The sequence below is a fragment of the Chiloscyllium plagiosum genome, chromosome 5 (genome assembly GCF_004010195.1).
Source record: "Chiloscyllium plagiosum isolate BGI_BamShark_2017 chromosome 5, ASM401019v2, whole genome shotgun sequence".
NCBI classification, from domain to species: domain Eukaryota; kingdom Metazoa; phylum Chordata; class Chondrichthyes; order Orectolobiformes; family Hemiscylliidae; genus Chiloscyllium; species Chiloscyllium plagiosum.
In genome coordinates this window covers 12,634,894-12,645,720 of record NC_057714.1, presented here as the reverse complement: position 1 = coordinate 12,645,720, position 10,827 = coordinate 12,634,894, and the positions used below count along the sequence as shown (strand labels likewise).

The 10,827-nt window shown below is 38.8% G+C and overlaps 1 protein-coding gene across 2 annotated transcripts in view; it reads right to left on the bottom strand.

Moving 5' to 3' along the window:
- Positions 1 to 10,827, bottom strand: part of nsun2 (NOP2/Sun RNA methyltransferase 2) — a 50,515-nt gene that overhangs the window by 22,521 nt on the left and 17,167 nt on the right. For both annotated transcript variants that reach the window (XM_043689630.1, XM_043689631.1), the window contains 5 exons: positions 9,474 to 9,558; positions 6,251 to 6,446; positions 5,141 to 5,215; positions 972 to 1,102; positions 543 to 616 (listed from right to left, as the gene is read on the bottom strand). In XM_043689630.1, the coding sequence (XP_043545565.1) occupies positions 543 to 616; positions 972 to 1,102; positions 5,141 to 5,215; positions 6,251 to 6,446; positions 9,474 to 9,558 (561 nt within the window). The remainder of the gene's footprint in view (positions 1 to 542; positions 617 to 971; positions 1,103 to 5,140; positions 5,216 to 6,250; positions 6,447 to 9,473; positions 9,559 to 10,827) is intronic.

Below are 10,827 nucleotides of genomic sequence, written 5' to 3'. Positions count from 1 at the left end.
AAAGTCTTTTCCCTGGAGTAGGGGAGTCCAGAACTAGAGGGCATAGGTTTAGGGTGAGAGGGGAAAGATATAAAAGAGACCAAAGGGGCAACTTTTTCACGCAGAGGGTGGTACGTGTTTGGAATGAGCTGCCAGAGGATGCGGTGGAGGCTGGTACAAATTGCAACATTTAAGAGGCATTTGGATGGGTATATGAATAGGAAGGGTTTGGAGGGATATGGGCCAGGCGCTGGCAGGTGGGACTAGATGGGGTTGGGATATCTGGTCGGCATGGACGGGTTGGAGCGAAGGGTCTGTTTCCATGCTGTACACCTCTATGACCGTAACTCAAATCCAATACTTTTCAAATGCTTTCCTTTCAGTTGTAAAATTACAAAATTTCCATATCTCCGGTTGTAACTAAAAACAGCTTTGATTGTAGACTGAAGGATTTAATTGAATGACTTTATAGCAGTTCAACAATTTAACAACATGACAGTTCGGAGAATTTTGAACAGGGGAAAGCTTGATGGATTGAAGAGTTTCAGCACAAACAAAATTACCTTCCATGATGTTATGCCAGGCATTCGCTTCAACCCTGGCAACTCGGATGAAACATCAATTAATTCAAGGGTTCCTACAACAGATTAGCATTTGTCAACTGATTTAGAGTGTAAAGTTTTATACCTCCTGCCCGCCCCACCTTGTAAACCAATTTATAGAACTCGCAAACCAACAACGACACATGCCAGTTTTTGGAAGAGTTTAAAGCTCCGAACCACAATTAGAAGTGAAATTTAACCGAAAATACGTCCTCAGTAGTTGAGCGTAACAGAACTTTGTCCTCAAACGATTATTCTTTTTAAAATTACTACAAAGCAGTAATCTCCAGAGCAATTACTATAGCTTACATGTATTATCCTATATTTTAAACATTTCACAATTTTGTTTTGAACAAAAATGCATTGAATGCAAACGTTCAACATTCTCACCTTCACTCTTCCCAAGAATAGTTGCAATTACAGCTTCATTTTCAATAGGGTTCAGAGAACAGGTGGAGTAAACCATTCTGCCTCCAACTGCTAACTGCTCGACACCACGGATAGCAATTCTTTGCTGTAAGCTTAGACATGAAAGTTCAATGAGACAGATGTTCAATGACACTTTGCTCTACAAAGTGCTTCAGTAAATCAGAACTAAACAAAAAGCAAATAAATAATTATAATAGAACACAAAATGCTGCTCGTTTTAATGAGGTCAAAGTACGTTATCAAAATTCTGTAACACAAACCAAATATTTGAGAAAAGCCGCCAGGCACTGCAAACTCATAAGGCAGCTGGCTGGGTCCAAGATATTTTTCCGATATAGTCACACGTTCACAATCATCTCAATGATTTCAAAAGTTATTAATACGTACTTAATAACTACATGCAAAAACTGATTTTCATTGCACCAGATAGCATTTGCACCCCAATTACTGGGTCATTTATAAATTCTGTTATAATAAAGTCTTAAGAGTTATACAGCACAGAAACTATTGGACAATGCTGCATTCCCAAGAGTAAAACCATGCTCCAAGCTGATGTCAAGCAGTGTATAGAAAATCTATCTACCTAATATAGTGGATGGAACAGATCCCACGGTGGCTTGAGGCGGCATGTGGCTCAGTGGTTAGCACAGTTGCCTCACAGCGCCAAGGACCAGGTTCAATTCCAGCCTCCAGCAACTGTGTGGAGTTTGCACATTCTCCTAGTGCCTGTCTGGGCTTCCTCCGGGTGCTCCCTCCAGTTTCCTCCCACAGTCCAAAGATGTGCAGGTCAGGTGAACTGGCCATGCTAAATTGCCCATGGTGTTAGGTGCATTAGCCAGAGGGAAACAGATCTGGGTGGGTTACTCTTCGGAGGGTCGGTGTGGACTTGTTGGGCCAAATGGCCCGTTTCCACACTGTAGGGAATCTAATCTAAACAATGGTACACAATCAGGTCCTGGGAATCTTCAAAAAACGTGGCATCACGACAAACATTAGCAAGGAAATCCCCTGATTTCAATTGGCATCTTTCTGTTGGAGTTTGCCTCGGCACCTTCCTCCATCTGCTCCCCACCCCCCCAACCCTTGCCCCTGCACAACCAATCAGGTGTGGCTCACAATACCACTATTGTCCAATCTACCCAGGTCCTAAGAGAGACATTTGCCAAACTAGGCCTGAGACAAGTGGCTGGTACCCTCCAAGACAGAAGAAGAAAATGACTGATTCGCTCCAGAGAGGTTAAGAATTGTGAATGAACATTCTCAAGTTTAGTTAGGAATCCTTGTCAATATTAATCCAAATTGAACCGTGTGGTACTGACAGACTGATATTGAACAGGTAATAAGTCAAAACTGGGCATCCTTGAAGTCTTGTCGGCCATTAGTAACAAAAGAATTTAATTCAATCACAATCTGTAACCTCATGGACTCACATATCTCTCAGCCTACCGTTAGCAGCAAGGCAGGAGATCAACAAAATAAGCCAAATTGGTGAAACTACAACACAGGACTTATTCCAAAACAAACAGTGAAATCATACACCAACAGATCAATTTCTTTTCATATCCAGTTTTGAATCATGGTGGACAATTAAACAACAAACAGGGCAGACAGTTTCACAAATATCTCCACCCTCAATGATGGGGAATGCAAGACTGCACAAGATGGAAGGATGTACAACCACTGACAGCCACAGCCAGATGTGCCTATTCAATGATCCATCTCGGTCTCCTCCTGTGATCAACATTACATGTGACATTGCAAAAATAGCTGAACTCTGAATCAACAATTTGCTACTTACAGCAAAATGTATGGGGTCGAACAACATCCTGGCAGAAATACTATTCTCCAGAACTAGCTGTGTCCCTATCCAGCCTGTTCCAGCACAGCTACAACAATAGTATCTAGCAGACAACGTGGACATTGTCTTATCCATCAAAAAATTAGAAATGTAATTCTGCCAGGTAGCATTCCAGTCATCTCTCGATCATCGAAATGATCAAAGGTGTTTTCATGTGACACGTGGACAGCAATAACCTGCACACCCAACCACATTTTGGCTCTACAAGGGCCACAAAGCCCCAACCTCACTACAGATTAAATATGGACAAAAACAACTCATCTCCAAAGGTGGACCATACTTTACATTAGTTTACCTATAGCAGCATCAGGGTGTTCTAGTAAAATTTAAGTTAAAAGGTAATCAAAGGGTAAATTCTCCAAAGGTTGAAGTCATAGGTGGTACATATGAGGATAGTTTTAATTGTAGGCAGCCAATCATATGCAGGACATTATGCTGAGGAACTCCTGCAGGAGTGTTCCAGGCCCAACCATTTTCAGGTTAAGGTGCCTCCATCATAAGGTCACAAGTGGGATGTTCACTGATGACTACACAATGCTCAGCGCCATTCACAACACCTACTGAGGAGCAACGCAGCAAGATCTGGACAATATCCATGCTTGGCTAATCCGTGGCAAGTAACATTTATTTCCACAACAAGTGCAAGGTAATAACCTTCGCTAACCTTCTTATATCAACATGTTCCATTCTCTAATGGACTGTAAACAACTCACAAGCCATTCTTTCTTGATCATGGGGACAAATTCCTGGTACTCCTTCCCAGAAAGAACAGTAATACAAGTTATTTTACACCAGATAGGCTGCAGTGGCTTAAGAGGATGACACTACTACCAAGTTCTCAGGGGTAATTTGGGACGGACAACAACCACTGGTGTTGCCAACGATGCTTACATCCCACCAAAGAATAAAAAAAAGTGAAATAAATGATTTTGTCTTCAATGTTTATGAAATGTCAAGACTAAATTATATTAAAGTTATGGTGACTACGCAGAGACTAAAGGCAAGGAATACAAGGATAAAGGTCAAGTCACTGTTGTCCTAACAAACCATAGGGCTGCGCTCTCATTAGAGAGAGATGCCACAGGCAAGGGGAGAGGTTCAGATGTCCTTTATGGTAACCTCAGCTGGTGCAAGAATTGAACCCATATGGTTGGCATCGCAAACCAGCTGTCCAGCCACAGAACAAACCAACCGCTTTCAAGGGATACAAAGTCCTCTATCAAAAGGAACATGCTGATAAATAATAGAGAAACATTTGTCATTTCACTTGGATACTGAAATAGGGAACAAAGTTCTGTTTATCATGAGGCCAGTTTTGCTGGACAGCAAATCTAACAGTGTAATATTGCATATGTGGAATTCATATATTGCAGGATTTCACCAAAACATCTTTTGCATACCATCACTCTGCTAAATAACTATCTCAAATGGTTTTTTCTAAGTCAATCAATTCCTTGGGATAACATTAAAAGACTTCTGAAATCCTGAAGCTCCAGCATCTCACTCCTTTCTATGCAGGTCAGATAACTAGGAACAGAAGTAGGCCATTCAGTCCCTAAGCCTGAATAAGATTTAAACATATCAATAAGGTAATCTTATTGATACAAGCTTTTGGCTTATTCAATAAGATATTCAAGAAGAGTATGGCTTACCTGCTTGTGTCTAATTCCACATGCCATCCCCAATAACCTTGGAGTCCCTTGCCAAAACAAATATATCAACTTCTGCCTTGAAAATATTAAATGACTCCACCTTCAGCACTTTCTGAGTGTGTTCTAAACAGACTGGAATAAAAAACCCTCATCTCTGCCCGAATAGGCCAACCCCCAATTTTGAAACAGTGCCCTGTTTCCAGACTGAGAGGAGAGGACATTCTTTTCACATCCACCTCATCAAGATCGTGTAGAATCTTATGCACAAAAATCAAGTAACCCCTCACACTCTTCTCAATCCCAGTGGAAACATGCCCAGCCTGTCCAACCTTTTCTCATAAGATAACACATGTCAGGTATTAATCTAGCAAATATCCTCTGAACTACCTCTAATATATTTATATCCTCAAAACAACTCCACTAAAACATATCCTTTCCATATCAATGCTTGTTCTTTATTGACCCGGACTCCAAATTTCAGAAGCTCAATTCAGAAATAAAATAGTCAGCCCATGTGCCACTGTGAGCCAAACAATGCGCAGATTGGTAAAATACCTATTATTTGAGAAATAAACAGAAGACAAGACTCTATCCTCAATGGAGAAGCTTAATAGTCTTACCCATGCAACTGGAGGCTGTTGCTGGTTGTCCACTTTTTCCACACATCAATATTCTTTCTCAAAGTTGCATCACCACTAGAATCATAAAGAAGCACATTCTCAAAATTTGAAAAGAACTAGTTAACAGACAGACTTGTGTACAAGCTGCCCAAATCCAATGCCTACTCTTTCATGTTAGTGAATTTCCCTGACAGGACAAGATAAACACAGGCAGTCCTCGGGTTGTGACAGGTTCTGTTTTTAAGTATATTTGCAAGTCAATTTGCAACCAAGTTGGAACACACTGCCAGACAATATAAAATAGCTGTTTGTAATACAAGAAATGCTCTTATGTTGGCTGCTTTAAATTACAACTCTTGTGTGGGATTGTGTCCATAAGTACACCTGTTCTGAAGTCAGGGACCCCCTGTACTATTAATTTGAGAATATCAATTGACTGGATGCTGCAGCTCAATGGAAAATAAAGCCTCATGCAAATTGTTCTGCATTATTGGCAGTTCATATATGGCAACAAACGTCATGACTAAACTCCCTGCCAGGGGAATCTCTCTCTACCCCCTTTCAGAGGAAAGAATCACCAATAAATAAACATTTTGAATATACAGAGAGAAACAACAGGATTTTAACCTTTAAAATGCTTACTTCTATGAGATTTTACTTTTGTTCATCTCCTTCACAACAATGAACCCAAATTACCTATTACAGGCCATTTAAGTAGATCTTTAATGTTTTGCAGTAAGTAATTATTTCTCAAATGTTCTGTCACATTAGCATACTCCAAATGCTCACAAAATTTTAACTATAAGTAACCTTACATTTACTGGTTCACCTTCAGAGTTTTATAATGCTTGCTTCCAATTATACAGCATAATTAAAAGTGCAAACTAGAGACACAAAATGCAGAGAATTACATTTCTTCCTTGTAATAATGAAGAAGTTAAGTGCAATATTTAAATATGAGGATAATTATGAAATTACCATGAATCAGTACAGAAATTTGTGTTTGTGAAAGGCATGCAGCTACTTGAAGGATACTTAGCTGTAAATAAAAAGGAATTTCTTCCAACAATAAAATATAGTAACACGTTTATGGCATGCACACCACTATACCTGCATGGTACATCACACAAAATCCGGTCATAGAAGAGAATATTCCTTTGACCATCACTGCCCATCATCTGCAATCTTGGTATATTCGATGCATCATGATTCACTACCATAATACAAGGGCTATGCAAGCGCTTTGACTGATGAACCAACAGGTAACACCGCTTGTTGTCAACGTCATTAGCAATTACAAAACCCTCTTATAAAAAAAAGGAACAAAATATTAGTATCAAATTCCATGACTAAAATGTGATGGAGGAACAAAAACAAATTAAATAGGTTGTGAGATCATACAGAACTTGAGAATTGCTGAATAAATACATTCTGCCAAAGCATTCAACAGAACAAATCGCATAAATACCAATGTAAAGGACAACAACATTTAGTCGAGAGAAGAGTGCTGATTAGTTGGCAAGTGACATGGAAAACACATCAGTTAATGATGACTGACAGCTAATGGCCCTGTTTTGTTTACATTTGAAGTCAGGCAGAGTGACTCAAGTTTTTAAAGGACAACTCCTTGACCAATGCTCACTTCTAACAGAATGCTGTAGTTGAGGCAAAACGTTTGCCCACATACGAGTAATATGTTAGATGAATTTTCATACCGCTATAACACCAAATAAAAACCGAAAGAACTGCAGAAAATCAGAAACAAAAACAGAAATTGCTGGAAAAGCTCAGCATTTCTGGCAGCATCTGTGAAGATAAATCAGAGTTAACGTTTTGGGTCTGTTGATCCTTCCTCAGAAGATCAAATCAAACAGCTGAAAGGAACAGGAATAGGCTGTTCAGTCTCTCAAGCCTGTTCTGCCATTCAATGAGATGATTAATCCGTGGCCTAACTCCACGTACCTGCCTTTGGTGCATATCCCTTAATATTTTTGCTGAACAAAAATTCATCAATCTCAGATTTAAAATTAATGACTGCTCTAGCATCCACAGCCATTTATGGAAGAGAGTTTAAACATGTACCACCCTCTGCGTATAGATAAGCTTCTAAACAGCTCTTCTGAATTGACGAGCCCGAACCTTTAGATTAAGACCCCAAGTTCTAGAATCCCCAACCAGTGGAAATAGTTGATCTTTATCGATTCTGTTCTTTTCCTGTTAATATCTTGAAGGCTTTGATCAGATCACCCCTTAACCTTCATAATTAGAAAGAAAACAGGCTTAATTCTGGATAAGCTCTCTTCATAACATAATCCCTGAAGTCCAGGTATCATTCTTCTAAAACTTCATTGCACCCCCTAAATTGTGGTTCCCAGATCTGCTCACAGTATTCCAAGTAGGGTCCAACTTGGATTTTGTCCAACTCTTCAACCGTTTGCAGCAAACAATATACTGAACACAACCAACCAGCCCACACATGCCAAATTTGCAATAAAGCCACCAGCATCAGATATGATTCTGTAACAGGACAACATAATCCTGAGTACGTGAAGAATTACACTGACAAATAATTTGGGACTGCCAGTGTAGTGCCAGAAGCTAAATATATTAACACACAGAGCCTGTTCATTGCAGACAGATGTACATATCACCCCTGCTACAACTCAAACAGGTAACAGTCATCAGCTGGTGCAATCAGAAGTAACCCACCTAGTTTAAAATTTAACCCAAACCTAACTGCTATCATTCACCAATATCATTTGGTGCATTCTCCATTGAAATACCTCTACCAGAGTGCAGTGCCAATTTGCACTCTCCTTTCATACAATATAAGAAGATGGTTTTCCCTTACATTCGTATTCTTGAGTATTGTCCTAATGAGTACAAAATGTTGATAAAGTGTCCTTTTCAGCAATACTCAAACTTTAACCCTTCCTGCCAAAGAATACTCAAATCACAGTTGAATAATCATTAGTAAGTGGCTCATATTCCACTTTTTACATTCCATATCCCATGCGTTTTACTGCCTTCAATCTTTGTTTGTAATATTAGTCTAGAAGTAAAAAGGAAAACAACTTCAGCCTCCATCTTCATCTAGTACAACATAAGATAGCAGACTGAGATTTTAAACAAACAAATAAAAGTAGCACTCCTTTTGCATTTATAACTCTCACTATAAACACCACGAGGTAGGTACCCCTAGATAATGAACGTGGGAGAAATCATTAACAGAATTAGGGTCCCCCTGAATCAATTATGACAAAATCTCAGCTCATGGACTCTACTCAATTGTTTGCTTTCTCAACCATGGCAAAGTTGTCCTCCAACCTCCCAGAAAATAATTCAGACCTCAAATTCAATTTACTTTATCTACAACTTAAATCTGTTCTTGAATGAGTGTTATTTGATTTAATGTAATAAGACATGGTAATCAGTAAATGATTAAAAATAGTGTGCATGTGCTCAGCAGTCGTCCTTCCTAACTGCATTTTACACTCACCACTTCTACACCACCAATGATAAATAAAAGCAGTGATATCCTTAATACGTTGAACATTAAAATCTAAACAGCTTTAGCAATAGCATCAAGCTGGCTTACCCTTCTGGCAATATGCAAAGAGCAGATGAAGTCTCCCACCTGTTGTTAATAATGATTGTCTCTCAAAACCAATTTACATTCTACACTTATTTGCAAAAACAATAAGTGATGCTGACAGAAAACATTTGTTATATTTTGCAAGAAATAAGGGAGGACAGTGTGTTAATAATTTCAATTAGACCAAACAAAATCAGGAAGAGAATTCAGCCAAGAATAATGACTGTTTGCCTTCTAGTTTGACACAGTTGCATTCATAGCAAGGTTTTAAGTGCATAAAATGATAAAAAAGAATAAGCATGGAATCGATTTTTAAACACATATTTGTCCAGTCTGTGTAGAATCTTTATATAAATGGAGAGCGAAAACAAGGTCAGGAATCTTAAAAGTAGTATCAAATAACATTTTACATCTGGTTGTTTTGCCCATTGGATATTGGGGTGCCACTTTCAAAGGGATATTTATTTGAAATAGGAAATTAATCTACCTTATAACCCGTAAAATGTAATAATTTGTCAAATCAAATTTATAAAACAGGGATTCACATTTATCATGTTAAACCAGGATTGACAGAACACTGCATTTTCAATTCATCAGGTTATTACATTGAGATTGCCATTCGCAGGTATTGATGTCATAGTGATTCGCAGAAGGTCTATTCTTCAGTGATAAAAATAGCAGGGCAGAGACTTTGACACTGCAGAGTTTGAATGTCCAACCATCAGAAAAAAAGATTACCTGGGAAGGCAACGTTCATATCAGAGTGCAGCATCTCAATCAGCTGAGCAGTCTTTGATCCGGGTGCTGCGCACATATCGAGAATCTAACAAGGAACAAAAACTTTGCACTTCGACTTGTTCACACAATTTACATCATAATTCAACTTTAAGGAAACAAACACAAAAATATGATACAATAATGAAATCCAACAATTTAAATTTTGAAAGGCCAAACACTTGAGATGGAGAATTAAATATTCACTGGCAGCATTTCAATTGCTTTACCCGTGAATTAATTACTATTATTTTGAAAATTGCATGAAGTTTTGAAGAATCATGTCAAAATGATCTCTGAATAGACTGGACTGAAAACAAAAGGGCTCATAACATTTAGGTTCAGAAATCACAAAGTGCCAAAGGTTATATTTTGCACGTCACTCGTGCACATGATTTAAAGTCACTGAATAGGTGTGGAAAAGTCAAGTGCTGCTTTACAGCAATGGATTTTGAAGACAGAATTTGACAATTCTGCCGAATCTTCATGAAAATCATAAATGACAAACATTAAATCATTTCTGTTCTAAGAGAATGCCTAAATTGCATTGTGATGATCGTGCCATCATAGAACAAACAAGATTATAGAAAGGTTTACAAACAGGAAATTTAAGATCTATTCTTCCCAACTCTACACAACAGCCACCACCTCTAACTTTAGTCTCCCACATTCTGATCATTATACAATTTGATCTCCGAAATATTTGCACATCTCCTTTACTGCTAAAGTTTGCTCTTTCACACCAAATAGTTCTCATTTCAATTCCTCAACTCTTTATAAAGCTCAAATCTAGCGAGTTTTGAGCAGATTTGTAGCTCAGGTTGAGGTTCTGGCAGTAGGTTTACTCGCTGAGCTGGAAGGTTCGTTTTCAGACATTTCGTCAACGTCCTAGGTAACATCAGTGAGCCTCCGGATGAAGCACTGGTGGCATTCTATTTATGTGTTTAAGTTTCCTTGGATTGGTGATGTCATTTCCTGCTCTTTTCTCAGGGGGTGGTAAATGGGATCCAAGTCAATGTGTTTGGGAACAGAGTTCCGGTTGGAATGCCATGCTTCTAGGAATTCTCGTGCATGCCTCCGTTTGGCTTGTCTTAAGATGGATGTATTGCCCCAGTCGAAGTGGTCTCCTTCCTCATCTGTATGTAAGGATACTAGAGAATGGCTCATGTCTTTTTGTGGCTAGTTGATGTTCATGTATCCTGGTGGCTAGTTTTCTGCCTGGTTGTCCAATGTAATGTTTGTTACAGTTCTTGCATGGTATTTTGTAAATGACGTTAATTTTGCTGGTTGTCTGTACAGAGCCTTTCAAGTTCATTAG